A 20,576-nucleotide genomic window follows, 5' to 3' on the forward strand; every position below is an offset into this window, starting at 1 on the left:
TGAAAAGAAATATAATTTGGGAATTCCAATACTAAAAATCTAAGTGATGAAACATTCAGTTCATGGTATTTTATATAATTTGTATGATTCTTCAAACAGAATGATAATGTTCAATTTATGCAATAAGTTAGATTAAAATGTCATAATGATAAATAATGACAAAAATGATGTTTCTTCCATGAGAGCTTTAAGGCCTTAAAATGTGATCAAGTATAACTAAGTCCCTTGTGTCTCAATTCACAGAATGAAAGAAATGTTAAGTGCGAAAATAAAAGGTAACTAGCACTTTTAAGGCAGTAATTACCACATCTAATAAAACTGAAGTGAAATGAAATGATCCAGATCTGAAAAGACTAACTTGAATCATTAAAGCAAAGGAAAAACACATAGAAGGGGAGACACATGAACAGGGTCACTTTCCTTCTGAAAAACAGGTTAAAGAAGTTTAAAACCTGAAAGACCATCCATGAAGGACAAAGACAAAGCATTTTAGCTTAGTTTGAGGATTTTGAAGTAGTTCATGTAAGTGCCTATGCCTTATAACAGCAAGACTCTATTAAAGAGTTCACTCCTAGTGAATAATCCCATATTTGGTGAAGACACCCAAAAAAGTAGGGAGGTGTCATTAAGTGAGGTATCCCATTCCCTCACCAAAGGTACACACGACTAACATGGTTCTGTCACTTCTTCCATTTTCCCTGTGTGATATTTGACTTGACTTACACTCTGCACATAATCATCTCAGCAACATTCCTACCACTTCCAACTTGTCAGGTATTGAACACCTGGTGCCTCTCCAAATTCATCTAAGCCCAGGGGACTCATGGCAACATGAGACAGGTACCATCAGACATAATTAACTTCATCACATGTAACTAAATACACAAAGATTCCAGTCCAAATAAGTGGCACTTACTTATGTCCATTTAAGGCTGCATGGTGTAAAGCAGTGTAACCCGAACTGTCTGTGCAGTTCACATTGGGGCCTCGCCAGATGCTGCAAATAAAGCACAAGCACAGAGTTAACAGTTAAGCAGAATGGTGCTTTGAAAAACAAAAAGAAGCCTGATAGTCCCACAGTCAGCAGCATGTTGCATATGAAAATTTTACTTATGTAGAAAACGACTGCCACCTTTTGTGCATTCCCCTCAGAACAATATCTTCATTTATTTGATGCAGGGAAATTATCAGGGAATATAGCTACCTTCAGAAATTAGTAAATGCAGGCCCACTGCCATGCATTAAATTTGGACCCAAAAATTCCCTATCACTTTCTGTCATTACTTAAATATTGGATGCAATTAACATTCAACTATTATATTCTTTACCAAGAATAAAGATTTATGACACCTGCTTACTCCTTTTTAACACACTCATTCTGAGATGGCAGTGGTTTATATAAATTATATTTTTGCATAGGTAAAGAATATAAACACTTCTTTCTGTTCCATTGCTACTAAGTGAATATAATACATATTTCATTCTTGAAAATATAATTAAAGATTTGGACTATCACAAACTATAAAAAGATTCTAACAGTTTTGAAGTTATTTTACTATACAATATATTCTGAAGATAACATGTAACTACATGAAAGAATCCATTTTATCCTTGATCATTACAATTACAGAAACTATGTACAGCTTTTGAAAAAATTAGGCATTGAAAGACACTTTTCCAAAAGTAGACCAAAATAAAAAACAGTTATCAAAGCCATCAAAACTAACATCTAATGACAAACTAATTCATGTATTCACAAAATATTTATTGTACACCAATTGTATGTGACATATTAAGCTAGGCACTGAGAGTACAAAATCATAATTCACGGTCCTTCTTTACGAGAACAGAGTCTAATGGAGAAGAGAGACACATAAGCTAACAATTACAGAGTGCTAAGATAATCAAGGTACCAGAGAGCACACAAGCATCTCTGAGAAGAGAATGAATAGCTATTCCAAATGAGAGATCACAACTGACTTTAACTAAGTTGAGACAATGAAAATGAACAGAATGTACTTTTTCAACAGTTATTAAAAGGACAAATCAATAAGATGCAGGGATCAATTGAAGGAAGGAGAAAGTAGTAGCACTTTCTGAATCATTTGAGAATGACTCAAATTTAATGCCTAAATGACCAAAAGGAAAACGACAACATTAACTAAGATGTGAAAAGAGAAACAAATTTCCTTGGGGAAGACAGTGCAGATGGAAAGCAAACAATGACTTCAGGTTTGGAGACACTGAATTTTAATTATCTGACATACTTACATAAAAGGAAGGATTTCCAGAAGATTATAAAAATATCTAGTTAGAAGCATGGCCCTGAAGTTAGACTACCTGAGTTCAAACACCTGACTCCATTACTTGCTGGGGGTAGCCCTGCATGAAGTGTTTAACCTCTCTGAAATTCAATTCCTCGTCTGAAAAATAGAGATGATAATAATAGTACTACCTTATAATGCTGTGAGAATCAAATAAATCAATACCTACAAAGCTCTTATGGCAGTAGTTGAACATAGTACTAGCATCTATTATATTTGTTAGAACATAGTTCAACAAATTGTTAGAACAAATTATTATTAAATAGAAGGTAAAACCAAGGGAGTGCCTGATATCAGACTCTTTAAGAGGGAGGCCATCAGACTCAAATACCTCAGTGGATAATTTGTATATGGGGGCAAGGTGAAACCTTTTCTCAAAGGTTGATATTAATTAAAATCTATCAATCACTGGTTAAAAAAAAAAATCAAACCTGACTTGGGTAGACAGTCCAAAGTTCAAGGCAGCTCAAAATCTGAAAACCTCCCAGCCCTCACTGAAACTGTCAGAGAACTATATGAAAGTACATTGTGAGGAAAAAGAAAGAAAGAAAAATATGGGACAGACAATAGAACCATGGATATTAACAATACTGGAGGGTCCAACACAGGAAAAAGGTTATATGAAGGACATTGAGAGTTGTCCAAGAGTAAATAAAACCAAGAGAGAGCATTATACAATTTAAAACAGGAAACTGTTAAAAAAAAACAATCAAGTTACATAAGAGTTAAACAATTTATTTGGTAATTAAAAAGGTCTTGAAGAAATTAATGGCCAAATATAATTAGTCAGTTGTAAGGATTTAACATTATTTTGATCTTAACCTTATTTCAATTCAGTGGTTTTTTCTTTAATGGTAGCTTACTTCCTGAGAATAAAAAAAGTGACAGTTAAACAAGTAAAGTTATAAAATGTGCATATGTTTTACAATTTCATTAAGATTGTTAGGTTTTTACCAATCCTTTTCTTTAATCAATCCTTGAAGCATTTTCAATCTCCTATTACATTCTTAAAATTTTTATACTTTTGTTCCTCCTGCTAGCTCACCCATCTTGCTCTATTAATTTCCACCGCTGTGCCTTTAATCATGCCCTTCTACTAACCTACAATAGATTCTCTAACCAATCATACCTTACCATTCCTTCAAAGCTGTGATCAAGATTCACCTACTCCAATAACTCTTTCTCTAAGTACTGAATACAACAGCTATTTAATAAATGTGTGCTAAATTATATAAATTTAAAAATCAAATAAAGGATTATTTTTAATGAATAAATAAGCCACAGGTAAAACAGAAGTGTTAAAACAATGGAATGTACTTATTTAAAATAATTTATGAAATCATTAAAAAAAATCCAAAAGAGGCAAAAGAAAAAAAAAGCAGAAAAGAGGAACAAAGAATACGTAAGACAAATACAAAGCAAATTGTTAGATGACAGATTTAACCATATCAATAACCATAACCATATCAATAATTACATTAACTATTAATAGTCTGAGCACCCCAATGAAAAAAGAAAAATCATCAGACTGGATTAAAGAAAGTAAGACCCAACTATATACTTACTAAAGGAAATTCACTTTAAATATAGAGATACAAATAGAAAAAAAAGTAAAGGACAGAAAAATCATACTAACACTAATCAAAATAAGCTGAATAACTATATTAACATTGGACAAACCAGATTTCGAAGCTAAGAATATTACAAGGGATAAAGAAAATCATTTCAGAATGACAAAGATGTCGATTTATCTGAAGAATATGGGAATCCTAAGTGTTTTTTGCCTCTAACAACAGAACTTCAAAATACATGAAGCAAAAAACTGATACAACTGCAAAGAGAGAGAGACCTAGTCACTGACACCTGGAGATTTCAATACGTCTCTCTCAATAATTGATAGGACAAGTAAACAGAAAATCATTAAGGGTATACAAGAATTAAATAACACTGCCAACCAATTTGACGTAACTGACATTTATAGAACACTTACCCAATAATACCTGAATACATATTCTTTTCAAGTGAACACAAGACATTTACCAATATATCCCATATTGTGGATCATAAATCTCAATAAATCTACAAGATTCAGAAGGGAGACGTACAAGATGCCAGAGGACTAAGACTTGGAGATCACCTTCCTCCCCACAAATACATCAGAAATACATCTATGTATGGAACAACCCCTACAGAACACCTACTGAACGCTGGCAGAAAACCTCAGATTTCCCAAAAGGCAAGAAACTCTCCCATGTACCTGGGGAGGGCAAAAGAAAAAACACAGACAAAAGAATTAGGGACGGGACCTGCCCCTCTGGGAGAGAGCTGTGAAGGAGGAAAAGTTTCCACACACTAGGAAGCCCCTTCACTGGTGAAGACGGGGGTTGGGCGACACGGGGAAGCTTCAGAACCACGGAGGAGAGCGCAGCAACAGGGATGCAGAGGAAAACGGAGAGATTCCCGCACAGACGATTGGTACCGACCAGCACTCACCAGCCCGAGAGGCTTGTCTGCCCCCTCCACCCGGGGCGGACGGGAGCTGGGAGCTGAGGCTCGAGCTTCAAGCTTCGGAGGTCAGATTCCAGGGAGAGGACTGGGGTTGGCTGTGTGAACACAGCCTGAAGGGGGCTAGTGCACCACAGCTTAGCCGGGAGGGAGTCTGGGGAAAATCTGGACCTACTAAAGAGGCAAGAGAACACCGTTTCGGGGTGCGCAAGGAGAAGGGATTCAGAGCACCGCCTAAATGAGCTCCAGAAACGGGCACGAGCCACGGCTATCAGCGTGGACACCAGAGACAGGCGTGAGAGGCTAAGGCTGCTGCTGCAGCCACCAAGAACGCTGTGTGCAAGCACAGGTCACTATCCACACCTCCCTTCCCAAAAGTCGTGCAGGCCGCCACTGCCAGGGTCCTGTGATCCAGGGACAACTTCCCCAGGAGAACGCACGGCGTGCCTAAGGCTGTTGCAACATCACACCGGCCTCTGTCACTGCAGGTTCTCCGCACATTCCGTACCCCTCCCACCCCCCCAAATGAGTGAGCCAGAGCCCCCTAATCAGCTGCTACTTTAACCCCGTCCTGTCTGAGCGAAGAACAGACACCCTCAGGTGACCTACATGCAGAGGCAGGGCCAAATTCTGAACACCAGGAGCAGTACAAAGAAGAGAAACAGAAATTTCTCCCAGCAGCCTCAGGAGCACCGGATATATCTCCACAATCAACTTGATGTACCCTGCATCTGTAGATTACCTGAACAGACAACTAATCATCCCAAAATTGACGCAGTACACTTTGGGAGCAACTGTAGACTTGAGGTTTGCTTTCTGCATCTAATTTGTTTCTGGTTTTATGTTTATTTTACTTTACTATTTAGACTTTATTATCATTAGATTTGTTTATTGATTTGGTTGTTCGCTTCCTTTTTTTTTAATATATATATATTTTTTTCCTTTTTCTCTTTTTGTGAGTGTGTATGTGTATGCTTCTTTGTATGATTTTGTCTATATGGCTTTGCTTTTACCATTTGGCCTAGGGTTCTGTCTGTCCATTGTATTTTTCTTCCTTTTTTTTCTTACTTTTTAATTTTTTAAATTTTCAATAATTTTTTTATTTTAATAACTTTATTTTATTTTTCTTTCTTTTTTTCTCATTTTTCTTCTGAGCCATATGGCTGACAGGGTCTTCGTGCTCTGGCTGGGTGTCAGAGCTGGGCCTCTGATGTGGGAGAGCCGAGTTCAGGACATTGGTCCACCAGAGACCTCCCGGCTCCATGTAATATCAAATGGTGAAAGCTCCCCCAGAGATCTCCATCTCAAGGCTAAGACCCAGCTCCACTCAACGACCAGCAAGCCACAGTGCTGGAAACCCTATGCCAAACGACTAGCAAGACAGGAACACAACCCCATCCATTAGCAGAGAGGCTGCCTAAAATCATAAGGTCATAGACACCCAAAAACACAGAACCAGATGCAGTCCTACCCACCAGAAAGACAAGATCCAGCCTCGTCCACCAGAACACAGGCACTAGTCCCTCCACCAGGAAGCCTACACAACACACTGAAGCAACCTTAGCCACTGGGGGCAACACCAAAAATTACGGGAACTAGGGACCTGCAGCCTGCGAAAAGGAGACCCAAAACACAGTAAGTGAAGCGAAATGAGACGACACAGAAACACACAACAAATGAAACAGTAAGGTAAAAACCCACCAGAACAAACAAATGAAGAGGAAACAGGCAGTCTACCTGGAAAAGAATTCAGAATAATGATAGTAAAGATGATCCAAATTCTTGGAAAAAGAATGGAGAAAATACCAGAACGTTTAACAAGGACCTAGAAGAATTAAAGAGCAAACAAACAATGATGAACAACACAATAAATGAACTTAAAAATTCTGTAGAAGGGATCAATAGCAGAATAACTGAGGCAGAAGAACGGATAAGTGACTTCGAAGATAAAATAGTGGAAATAACTACCGCAGAGCAGAATAAAGAAAAAAGAAGGAAAAGAATGGAGGACACTCTCAGAGACCCATGGGACAACATTAAACACACCAACATTCCAATTATAGGGGTCCCAGCAGAAGAAGAGGAAAAGAAGGGGACTGAGAAAATATTTCAAGATTTTACAGTTGAACACGTCCCTAATATGGGAAACAAAAGACTCAAAAAGTCCAGGTAGCACAGAGAGTCCCATACAGGATAAAACCAAGGAGAAACATGCCAAGACACATATTAATCAGACTATCAAAAATTAAATACAAAGAAAATATATTAAAAGCATCAAGGGAAAAACAACAATTAACATACAAGGGAATCCCCATAAGGTTAACAGGTGATCTTTCAGCAGAAACTCTGCAAGCCAGAAGGGAGAGGCAGTACATACTGAAAGTGATTAAAGGGAAAAACCTACAACCAAGATTACTCTACACAGCAAGGATCACATTCAACTTCAACAGAGAAATTAAAACCTTTACAGACAAGTAAAAGTTAAGAGAATTCAGCACCACCAAACCAGCGTTACAACAAATGTTAAAGGAACTTCTCTAGGCAGGAAACACAAGAGAAGGAAAAGACCTACAAAAATAAACCCATAACAATTAAGAAAATGGTAATAGGAACATACATAGCGATAATTATCCTAAATGTAAATGGATTAAATGCTCCAACCAAAAGAAACAGACTGGCTGAATGGATACAAAAACAAGACCCATATATATATGCTGTCTACGAGAGACCCACTTCAGCCCTAGGGACACATACAGACTGAAAGTGAGGGGATGAAAAAAGATATTCCATGCAAATGAAAATCACAAGAAAGCTGGAGTAGCAATTCTCATATCAGACAAAATAGACTTTAAAATAAAGACCATTACAAGAGACAAAGAAGGACACTACATAATGATCAAGGGATCAATCCAAGAAGAAGATATAACAATTGTAAATATTTATGCACCCAAAGTAGGAGCACCTCAATACATAAGGCAAATGCTAACAGCCATAAAAGGGGAAATCAACAGTAACACAATCACAGTAGGGGACTTTTAACACCCCACTTTCACCAATGGACAGATCATCCAAAATGAAAATAAATGAGGAAACACAAAATTTAAATGACACATTAAACAAGATGAACTTAATTGATATTTATAGGACATTCCATCCAAAAACAAGAGAATACACTTTCTTCTCAAGTGCTCATGGAACATTCTCCAGGATAGATCATATCTTAGGTCACAAATCAAGCCTTGGTAAATTTAAGAAAATCGAAATCGTATCAAGTATCTTTTCTGACCACAGTGCGATGAGACTAGATATCAATTACAGAAAAAGCTCTGTAAAAAACACAAACACATGGAAGCTAGACAATACACTACTTATAACCAAGAGATCACTGAAGAAATCAAAGAGGAAATCAAAAAATACCTAGAAACAAATGACAATGAAAACAGGATGACCCAAGACCTATGGGATGCAGCAAAAGCACTTCTAAGACGGAAGTCTATAGCAATAGAATCCTCAAGAAACAAGAAACGTCTCAAATAAACAACCTAACCTTACACCTAAAGCAACTAGAGAAGAACAAAAAAAAACCCCAAAGTTAGCAAAAGGAAAGAAATCACAAAGACCACATTAGACATAAATGAAAAATAAATGAAGAAAACAATAGCAAAGATCAAAAAAAACTAAAAGCTGGTTCTCTGTGAAGATAAGCCATTAGCCAGACTCATCAAGAAAAAAAAGAAGACTCAAATCAGTAGAATTAGAAATGAAAAAGGAGAAGTAACAACTGACACTGCAGAAATACAAAGGATCATGAGAGATTACTACAAGCAACTATATGCCACTAAAATGGACAACACGGAAGAATTGGACAAATTCTTAGAAAACGACAACCTTCCAAGACTGAACCAGGAATAAACAGAAAATATAAACAGACAAATCACAAGCACAGAAATTCTGACTGTGATTAAAAATTTTCCAACAAACAAAAGCCCAGGACCAGATGGCTTCACAGGTGAATTCTATCAAACATTTACAGACGACCTAACAACTATCCTTCTCAAACACATCCAAAATACAGCAGAGGGAGGAACACTCCCAAACTCATTCTATGAGGCCACCATCACCCTGATACCAAAACCAGACAAAGATGGCACAAAAAAGAAAACTACAGACCAATATCACGGATGAACATAGATACAAAAATCCTCAACAAATACTAGCAAACAGAATCCAACAGCACATTAAAAGGATCATACACCATGATCAAGTAGGGTTTATCCCAGGAATGCAAGGATTCTTCAATATATGCAAATCAACCAATGTGATAAACCATATTAACAAATTGAAGGAGAAATCCATATGATCATCTCAATAGATGCGGAAAAAGCTTCCGACAAAATTCAACATCCACTTATGATAAAAACCCTCCAGAAGGCAGGCACATAGGGAACATACCTCAGCATAACAAAGGCCACACATGAGAAACACACAGCCAACATCATTCTCAATGGTGAAAAACGGAAACCATTTCCTCTAAGATCAGGAAAAAGACAAGGTTGTCCACTCTCACCACTATTATTCAAAACAGTTTTGGAAGTTTTAGCCACAGCAATCAGAGAACAAAAAGAAATAAAAGGAATCCGAACTGGAAAAGAAGAAGTAAAACTGTCACTGTTTGCAGATGACATGATACTATACATAGAGAATCCTAAAGATGTTACCAGAAAACTACTAAGGCTAATCAATGAATTTGGTAAAGTAACAGGATACAAAATTAATGCACAGACATCTTTTGCATTCCTATCCACTAATGATGAAAAATCTGAAAGAGAAATTAAGAAAACACTCCCATTTACCTTTGCAACAAAAAGAATAAAATACCTAGGAATAAACCTAACTAAGGAGACAAAAGACCTGTATGCAGACAACTATAAGACACTGGTGAAAGAAATTAAAGATGATATCAACAGATGGAGAGATATACCATGTTCTTGGATTGGAAGAATCAACATTGTGAAAATGACTATACTACCCAAAGCAATCTACAGATTCAATGCAATCCCTATCAAACTACCAATGGCATTTTTCACAAAACTAGAACAAAAAATGGCACAATATGTATGGAAACACAAAAGACCACAAATAGCCAAAGCAATCTTGAGAAAGAAAAATGGAGCTGGAGGAATCAGGCTCCTGGACTTCAGAATATACTACAAAGCTACAGTAATCAAGACAGTATGGTACTGGCACATAAACAGAAATATAGATCAATGGAACAGGATAGAAAGCCCAGAGATAAACCCACGCACCTACGGTCACCTTATTTTTGATAAAGAAGGCAAGAATATAAAATGGAGAAAAGACAGTCTCTTCAATAAGTAGTGCGGGGAAAACTGGAAAGCTACATGTAAAAGAAAGAAATTAGAACACTCCCTAACACCATACACAAAAATAAACTCAAAATGGATTAAGACCTAAATGTAAGGCCAGACACTATAAAACTCTTAGAAGAAAACATAGGCAGAACACTCTATGACATAAATCACAGCAAGATCCTTTTTGACCCATCTCCTAAAGAAATAAAAACAAAAATAAACAAATGGGACCTAATGAAATTTAAAAGCTTTTGAAAAGCAAAGGAAACCATAAACAGGACAAAAAGAAAACCCTCAGAATGGGAGAAAATATTTGCTAATGAAGCAACTGACAAAGGATTAATCTCCAAAATATACAAGCAGCTCATGCAGCTCAATATAAACAAAACAACCCAATCCAAAAATGGGCAGAAAACCTAAATAGACATTTCTTCAAAGAAGATATACAGATTGCCAACAAACACATGAAAGGGTGCTCAACATCACTAATCATTAGAGAAATGGAAATCAAAACTACAATGAGGTATCACCTCACACCAGTCAGAATGGCCATCATCAAAAAATCTACAAACAATAAATGCTGGAGAGGGTGTGGAGAAAAGGGAACCCTCTGGCACTGTTGGTGGGAATGGAAATGATACAGCCACTATGGAGAACAGTATGGAGGTTCCTTAAAAAACTAAAAATATAACTACCATAGGACCCAGCAATCTCACTACTGGGCATATACCCTGAGAAAACCATAATTCAAAAAGAGTCATGTACCACAATGTTCACTGCAGCTCTATTTACAATAGCCAGGACATGGAAGCAACCTAATTGTCCATCGACAGATGAATGGATAAAGAAGATGTGGTATATATATATATATACAGTGGAATATTACTCAGCCATAAAAAGAAACGAAATTGAGTTATTTGTAGTGAGGTGGATGGACCTAGAATCTGTCATACAGAGTGAAGTAAGTCAGAAACAGAAAAACAAATACCGTATGCTAGCACATATATATGGAATCTAAAAAAAAAAAAAAAATGGTTCTGAAGAACCTAGGGGCAGGACTGGAATAAAGACATAGAGAATGGACTTGAGGACACTGGGAGGGGGAAGGGTATGCTGGGTGAAATGAGAGAGTGGCATAGACTTATATATACTACCAAATGTAAAAAGATAGCTAGTCAGAAGCCCCCGCATAGCACAGGGAGATCAGCTCTGTGCTTTGTGACCACCTAAAGGGGTGGGATAGGGAGGGTGGGAGGGAGATGCAAGAGGGGGGAGATATTGTGATGTATGTATATGTATATCTGATTCACTTTGTTATAAAGCAGAAACTAACACACCATTGTAAAACAATTATACTCCAATAAGATGTTTAAAAAAATTTAAAAATAAAATAAAAGATTCAAATCACAAAACTATATTCTGACTCCAATTAAATTAAAAATCGTTCACCAAAAGGTATCTTTAATATCCACAAATATTAGAAACTGAATCATACATAAGTCAAAGAAGATATCAAAAAGATTTTGGAATGTATTTACAACTGAAAGAGAAAGAAAACACAAAATATCAAAACTTTGGGGATGCAACTAAAGTAGTACCTAAAGAAAAATGTATAGCATTAAAATGACACTGATAGATCAGAGAAAGGTCCCACATTGATGACCTCAGCTTCCACTTTAAGAAACAGGAAAAGAAGAGCATATTAACCCCAAAGTAAGCAGAAGAAAGGAAACCAGTGAAAAAGAAAACAGGATAACAATAGAGACAATCAATGAAATCAAAAAGTGATTCTTTAAAATACTCTATAAAATTTAAAAATCTATAGGCAAACTGATAAGGATTAAAATAGAAGATACAAATTACTAACTTAGGAGCAGAGAGGTAATATCACTACATATTCTAAAAATATGAACAGTAAGAAAATATTTTTAATAACTTTATACCAATAAATTAAAAAACTTAGATGAAATGGGCAAGTTTCTTGAAAAACACAAACCACCAAAACTCATTTTTAAAAATAGGATCACCTGAATAGCCCTACATCTATTAAGGAAACTGAACTTGAACTTGTGGTTACAAAACATTCCCCACAAAACAAAATAAAAACGTCCAGGTCCAGGTGGTTTCAATGGGGAATTACGCCAGATATTTAAGGAAGAAATAGTATCAGTTCTACAAAAATCATTCCAAAATATTGAAGAGCCACAAATACTGCCTAATATTCTATGACACCAAAGACATATGACAAGAAAGAACTACAGATCAATATATCACTCGTGAATACAGAAGCAAAAATTCTCAGCAAAATTCTAGCAAGTTGAATCCAACAATATATGAAAAGAACACTACACCATGATGAAATGGAGTTTATTTCAGGAATGCAAATTTGTTTTAACATTCATAAATTACTATATTAACAAACTAAAACAGAAAAATCATTATTATCTCAACAGATATGGAAATAGTACTTGCCAAACTCCAACATCAATTCCTAATAAAAACTGTTACTAAACTGGGAATAGAAGGAAATTTCATCAACCTATAAAATACATCTACAAAAAACTTATAGCTAACATAAACTTAATGATGAAAGACTGAATGTATTCCCCTTAAGATCAAGAACAGGGCAAGTTATGTCTGTTTCCTGAGGCTCTCTGTTTTTCTTCATTCAACAGACAGCTGATTTTCCTGTGCAGTGCCAGCTGCATCGCTAAGACATGATAGTGAAGATTGGAGTAAATGGATTTGTCTGTATCAGATATCTGGTCACCAGGGCTGCTTTTAACTCTGGCAAAGTGAAAACGTTGCCGTCAATGACCCTTCATAGACCCCAACTTCATGGTCTACATGTTTCAATGTGATTCTACCCATGGCAAGTTTGATGGCACAGTCAAGGTTGAAACTGGGAAGCTTGTCATCAATGAAAAGTCCATCTCCATCTTCCAGTAATGAGATCCTGCCAATGTCAAACGGGGTGATGCTGCTGCTGGATATATGGTGAAGTCCACTCATGTCTTCACTACCTTGGAGTAAGCTAAGGTTCACTTGAAGGGTGGAGCCAAAAGGGTCATCATCTCTGCCCCTTTTGCTGAAACCCCCATGTTTGTGATGGGCATAAACCATGAGAAGTATGTCAACTCCCTCAAGATTGTCAGCAATGCCTCCTGCACCATCAACTGCCTGGCACCCCTGGCCAAGGTAACCATGACAACTTTGGCATCATAGAGGGACTCATGACCACAGTCAATGCCATCACTGCCACCCAGAAGACTGAAAATTGATGGCCCCTCTGGGAAACTATACAGTGACAGCCACAGGGTTTCCCAAAACATCATTTTGGCATCTACTAGCACTGCCAAGATTGTTGGCAAAGTCATCCCTGAGGTGAAGTGGAAGCATACTGGCATGGCCTTCTGTGTCCCCACCAACAGTATGATGATCATAGATCTGACTTGCCATCTGGAGAAAGTTGCAAATATAATGACACCAAAAAGTTGGTGAAGCAGGCATCAGAGGGCCCACTAAAGAGCATCCTGGCCTACACTGAAAATCTTGCTGTCTCCTGCAACTTTACCAGTGACACCCACTCTTTCACCCTTGATACCGTGGTTTGCATTGCCCTCAATAACCACTTTGTCAAGCTCATTTCCTGGTAGGACCATGGATTTGGCTACAGTAATAGGGCAGTGGACTGATGATCCACATGGCCTCCAAGGAGTAAAAGCCCTCTGGGCCACCAGCCACAGCGAGAACATGAGAGGAATAGAGATATGCTCAGCTGCTGGGGAGTCCTTGCCCCAACTCAATCCCCCAACACACTGAGAATCTCCCATTCTCAATACAGTTTCAATCTCAGACCACTTAAAGAATGGGAGGGGCTCAGAGAGCCCTACCTTGTCATATACCACCAATAACTATAATGTACGCAGTCAAAAAACTTTTTTGTACCAGAGATTTTAGCCAATGTAGTGGCTAGAAATGCAGTGAAAAGAAAAGGAAATAAAAGACATCCAGATTGTAAAGAAAGAAGAAAATTTATCTTTACTTGAAGACAACACAGTCATGTATGTAAAAAATCCCATGAAATCTACAAAAAAAGCTACTAAAATTAAAATTGTGTTTAATTAGGGGAAGTTCTGTAAAAAATATAGGGAACTCTGACCTTTCTTCATAATACTTCCATAAATCTAAAATTATTTCAAAATAAAATGTTTAAAAAAAAGGAAAACCTTACTCAAAAAAAAAAAAACACAACCAAAAAAGTGTGTTTAGCAAGTTTGCAAGAAACAACTCAATAGGTAAAAGTCAACTATATTTCTATATGCTAGCAAAGAACAATTAGAAATCAAAATTTTTTTAAATATCATTTACAATATCAAGAAAAATATTAAATACTTAAGAACAAATTTGACAAAATATGTACAAAGTTGTACACTGAAAACTACAAAATATTGCTGTGAAAAGTTAAAGAGGACCTAAACAAATGGTGAGATAATATCAAGTTCATGAATCAGAAGACTAAATATTTTTATGATGTTAATTTTCCACAGATTTATCTTTAGATTCAATACAATGCAATCAGAATCCCAGCAAGCTTTTTTTGTAGAAATTCACTAATTCTAAAATTCATATGGAAATACAAAGGACCTAGGATAGCCAAAGCAACTCTGAAAAAGAAGAACAAAGTTGGATACTTACACTACCTGACTTCAAGACTATGATAAAACTATAGTAAACAAGACATTGTATGGTATTAAAGATAGATTATTTGAAGAGAACAGAGGAATAGAAAGTCTACCTACACATATATGCAAGTGATTTTGACACAGGTGCAACAGCAATTCATTAAAGAACGAACAGTCTTATCAAAAAATTGTGTTGGAACAAATGGATATCCTTAGGCCATACCATATCCAAAACAAAACTGTATATCCTCACCACACCATATACAAAAATTCACTTAAAAATAAATCATAGATCTAAAAGCAAAACCTAAAACCATAAAACTTCTACAAGAAAATGTACAGGGAAATTTTTGTGACCTTGGATTAAGCAAAAAATTTTCTAGATTTTAATACCAAAGCACAACCCACACAAGAAAATTTGACAAATTGGACTTTAACAAAATTATGAGCTTCTGTTCTTCAAAGACACTGTTAAGAGAATGAAAAGGAAATGGGGACTGGGAGAAAAATTTTGCAAATCACATTTTCTTTTCTATTCTTTGATCCATAATAGATAAAAAAAATCAATGACCTTAAAAAAAAAATGGGCAAAGAATTTGAACAGATACTTCAGCAAAGAAGATATACACATGGCAAGTAAGAACATGGAAAGGTGCTCAACATCATTTGTCTTGAGAGAAATGCAAATTAAAACCATGAGATACTACTCATATCTATTACAATGGTGCTGATTAAGAATACTTCACATACCAATGTTGACAGGGATGTAAATCAACCACAACTCTCAAACACTGAACTACCATACAATCCAGTCATTCCACTCTAGATATTTAGTCAACAGAAATGACAGCATGTTTCTATACAAAGACTTATACATAAATATACATAGCAGCTTTATTTATACTAGCCCCAAACTGAAATAACCCAAATGTCTATTAACAGGTAAATCAATTTAAAAAATTGTGATATGGGGCTTCCCTGGTGGCGCAGTGGTTGAGAGTCCGCCTGCCAATGCAGGGGACACGGGTTCATGCCCCGGTCCGGGAAGATCCCACATGCCGCGGAGCGGCTGGGCCTGTGAGCCATGGCCGCTGAGCCTGCGAGTCCGGAGGCTGTGCTCCGCAACGGGAGAGGCCACAACAGTGAGAGGCCCGCGTACCGCAAAAAAAAAAAAAAAAAAAAAAAAAAAAAAAATTGTGATATGTTCATACAATGGAATGCTACTCAGCAATAAAAAGGAATGAAATATTCAAATATCCAACAACATCCGTTGAAAATCTACATCAGTCAGGTTCTCAGATTGCTTCTTCTTGAAACAGCAGAATGGGAGATTTATCCCCTGAAATGAATAAAACACATAGTCTCTGGATTAGAGGCAACAGGCCCAGATGAGGGCAGGGGAGCTAAATCGTATGAGGTAAGGAACTGAACTTTTTTTCCCTCTCAATAATTAAAACACTTTTTCAGGATTTTTTATTGAATCATTCTTCCTCTTCCTGCTTCTTTCAAGTGTTAACTTTACCTTAAACTAAATTTTTATACAGGTATACCCCATTTTATTGCACTTCAATTTATTGTTTTGCAGATACTGATTTTTTTTTATATCTTTATTGGAGTATAATTGCTTTACAATGTTGTGTGAGTTTCTGCTGTACAACAAAGTGAATCAGCCATATGTATACATATATCCCCATATCCCCTCCCTCTTGAGCCTCTCTCCCACCCTCCCTATCCCACCCTTCTAGGTGGTCACAAAGCATCGAGCTGATCTCCCCGTGCTATGCAGTAGCTTCCCACTAGCTATCTATTTTACATTTGGTAGTGTATATATGTCAATGCTACTCTCTTGCTTTGTCCCAGCTTCCCTTTCCCCCACTGTGTCCTAGTGGCAGGGCAGGCATAAAGACACAGTTGTAGAGAATGGACTTGCTTTTCTTTTTAATTGAAGATTTGTTGCAACTCTGTGTTGAACAAGTCTATCTTCACTGTTTTCTAACAGCATTTGCTCAATTCATGTCTCTGCAATTCATTTTAGTAATTCTCACAATATTTCAAATTCTTATTTATTACTATATTTGTTATGATGATCTATGAATTGTTTTGGGGCATCAAGAAATATGTCCACATAGGACAGTGAACTTGATGAATCTTGTACGTGTCCTGATGGCTCCACAGACCGCCATTCTCCACCTCTCTCCCTCTCCTGAGGCCTCCCTCTTCCCCAAGACACAGTATTGAAATGAGGACAATTAATAACCCTACAGTGGCCTCTAAGTGTTCAAGTGAAAGAAAGAATCACACATCTCTCACTTTAAATCAAAAGCTAGAAATGATTAAGCTTAGTGAAGACATGTCAAAAGCCACGATAGGTTAAAATCTAGGCCTGTTGCACTAAACAGTTAGCCACATTGTGAATGCAAGGGAAAAGTTTTTGAAGGAAATTAAAAGTGCAACTCCAATGAACACATAAATGATAAAGAAGTGAAACAGCCTTACCGCTGATAAGAAGAAAGTTTTAGTGGTCTGCATAGATCAAATGAGCCACAGCATTCCCTTAAGCAAAAACCTATGCAGAGCAAGACCCTAACTCTCTTCAATTCTATGAAGGCTGAGAGGGAGGTGAAAAAGCTGCAGAAGAAAAGTTTGAAGCCAGCAGAGGTTGGTTCATGAGATTTAAGGAAAGACTCTATCTCCATCACATAAAAGTGCAAGATGAGGGAATTCCCTGGCAGTCCAGCGGTTAGGACTCTGCACTCCCACTACAGGGGGCCTGGGTTTGTTCCCTGGTCAGGGAACTAAGATTCCAGTAAGATAGATAGATAGATAGATAGATAGATAAATAAATTTTAAAAACCAACAAACACAAGTGCAAGATGAAGCAGCAAGTGCTAATGTAGAAGCTATAGCAAGCTATCCAGAAGATCTAACTAAAATAACTAATGAAAGTAGCTGTGCTAAACAACAGATTTTCAGTGTAGACAAAACAGTCTTACTTTAGAAGACTATGCCATCTAGGACTTTCATAGCTAAAGAGGAGAAGTCAACATCTGGCTTCAAAGCTTCAAAGGACAGGCTGACTCTCTTGTTAGGAACTAATGCACCTGGTGACTTTAAGCCAACTGTAAATCAACTATACTTCAATTTTTTTAATTAATTAATTAATTAAAAATAAATTGAAGCCAATGCTCATTTACCATTCTGAAAATCCTAGGGCCCTTAAGACTTATGCTAAATCTACTCTATGTTCTATAAATGGAACAAGAAAGCCTGGATGATAGCACACCTGTTTACAACGTGGTCTACTGAATATTTTAAGCCCACTGTTGAGACCAATTGCTCAGAAAACAAGATTCCTTTCCAAATAGTACTGCTCAATGACAATACACCTGGTCACTCAAGAACTCTGATGGAGATGTACAATAAGATTAATGTTGTTTTCACACCTGCTAACACAACATCCATTCTACAGCCCACATATCAAGAAGTAACTTCAACTTTCAAGTCTTATTATTTAAGATACATTTCATAAGACTAAATCTGCCATAGATAATGATTCCTCTGATGGATCTGGGCAAAGTCAATTGAAAACCTTCTGACTTAGACGCAAGAGGGAGGAGATATGGGGATATATGTATATGTATAGCTGATTCACTTTGTTATAAAGAGGAAACTAACACCATTGTAAAGCAATTATACCCCAATAAAGATGTTAAAAAAAAAAAAACCTCTGGAAAGGATTCACCTTCTGAAAGACATTAAGAACATTTGTGATTCATGGGAAGAGGTCAAAATACTAACAGGAATTTGGAAGAAGTTGATTCCAACTCTCATGGCTGACTTTGAGGGGCTCAAGACTTCAGTGGAGGAAATAACTGCAGATGTGGTAGAAGTAGCAAGAGAACTAGAATTACAAGTAGAAACCAAAGATGTGACCAAACTGCTGCCATCTCATGATATACCTTGAATAGGTGAAGAGGTGCTTCTTATGAATGAGCAACAAAAGTGGTTTCTTGAGACAGAATCTATTCCTGGTGAAGGCACTGTGAAGACTGTTGAAATGACAACAAAGAATTTAGAATACCACATAAACTTAGTTGATAAAGCAGCAACAAGGTTACAATATGGGTAAAATGCTATGAGACAACACCCCCTGCTACAAAGAAATCGTTCATGGAAGGAAGAGTTCATCGATGGGGCAAACTTCATTGCCGTCTTATTTTAAGACATTGCCACAGCCGCCCCAAACTTCAGCAACCACCACCCAGATCAGTCAGCAGCTATCAATACAGAAGTAAGACCCTCCACCAGCAAAAAGATTACAACTTGCTAAAGGCTCAGATGATGGTTATGATTTTTTAGCAATAAAGAATTTTTCAATTAAGGTATGTACATTGCTTTTTTAATATAATGGTATTGTACACTTAACAGACTACAGTATAAACATAACTTCTATATGCACTGGGAAACAAAAACAGTTCATGTGACTTGCTTTATTGCGATATATGCTTTACTGCAGTGGTCTGGAACCGAACTGACAATATCTTGAAGGTAAGCCAGTATGTACTGTTGGTCTGTTTCTAGGGGTTCTCTTGTATTCACCAATTTCTCTATTCTGGCACTAGAATCACTTTTTTTTTTAGTATTGTCTATAATTGGTGGTATATAGATCCCATAATGACTTAATTTCACAATCTTTTTCCTGCAACTTCCTCTAGATGCCTATGAAATAAAAGTATTAATATGAAGACTACAGGCACAAAAATATTTACTGTATAATTTTAATAGTAAAAAAGAGAAAGCTCATGAATGCCCATCAAAAAGGGAAAAATTAATTAGGATTTATCTACACCATGGAATATTATGCAACTATTAAAACAAGTAAGTTTGATTTATATGTACTGACCTTGAAAACATATTAAATGAAAAAGGCAAGTTGCATAATATTGTGTGAATATGTCAATATCCTAAATGCTTTACATACATTGACTCATTTACATCCACACAACTATAAGACAGAGACTGTTATTAGTCCCATTATACTGATGTTAAACATTTGCATTAACATAGAAAAATGCATGCAAAAATAATTAGTCGCCTCTGAATTGTTTGAATAGTCAAAATTATCAAGTATTTTTCAAGGAAAGTTTTTTTAAAAACAATAGAATATGAAGGAGAAAAGACAGGTTTGCTCCAGATTGTGAAGAGCCTTATAACATGCCAAGAAGCTTAGCCTTTATCCTATAAGCACTGTGGACCTAGAGGGTTATCAGAAAGATACTACGCATGTTTCTGGATCGGGTCAGTGTTTTATTATTGTTTTTATATTTTTTATTTTTTAATTATTTTTTAAAATATTTATTTGGCTGCATGGAGTCTTTTTTTTTAATTTAATTTATTTATTTTTGGCTGTGTTGGGTCTTCATTTCTGTGCGTGGGCTTTCTCTAGTTGCAGCGAGCGGGTGCCACTCTTCATCGCGGTGCACGGGCCTCTCACTGTCACGGCCTCTCTTGTTGCGGAGCACAGGCTCCAGACGCGCAGGCTCAGTAGTTGTGGCTCACGGGCCTAGTTGCTCCGCGGCATGTGATATCTTGCCAGCCCAGGGCTCGAACCCATGTCCGCTGCATTGGCAGGCAGATTCTCAACCACTGCGCCACCAGGGAAGCCCTGCATGGAGTCTTAGTTGCAGCAT

At 36.9% G+C, this 20,576-nt stretch overlaps 1 protein-coding gene and 1 pseudogene across 8 annotated transcripts in view; one reads left to right on the top strand and one right to left on the bottom strand.

Annotated features, from left to right (window-relative positions):
- Positions 1-20,576, bottom strand: part of ANKS1B (ankyrin repeat and sterile alpha motif domain containing 1B) — a gene marked incomplete at both ends in the record, with an annotated part of 1,159,914 nt that overhangs the window by 986,848 nt on the left and 152,490 nt on the right. For all 7 annotated transcript variants that reach the window (XM_082666412.1, XM_082666409.1, XM_082666411.1 and 4 more), the window contains one exon: positions 917-997. In XM_082666412.1, the coding sequence (XP_082522538.1) occupies positions 917-997 (81 nt within the window). The remainder of the gene's footprint in view (positions 1-916; positions 998-20,576) is intronic.
- LOC309830084 (glyceraldehyde-3-phosphate dehydrogenase-like) lies at positions 13,000-13,922 on the top strand (annotated as a pseudogene). Its single transcript has one exon. The product of its transcript is annotated as a glyceraldehyde-3-phosphate dehydrogenase-like (transcript).

This window comes from Grampus griseus (assembly GCF_964374135.1).
Source record: "Grampus griseus genome assembly, chromosome: 11".
Classification (NCBI taxonomy): Eukaryota; Metazoa; Chordata; class Mammalia; order Artiodactyla; family Delphinidae; genus Grampus; species Grampus griseus.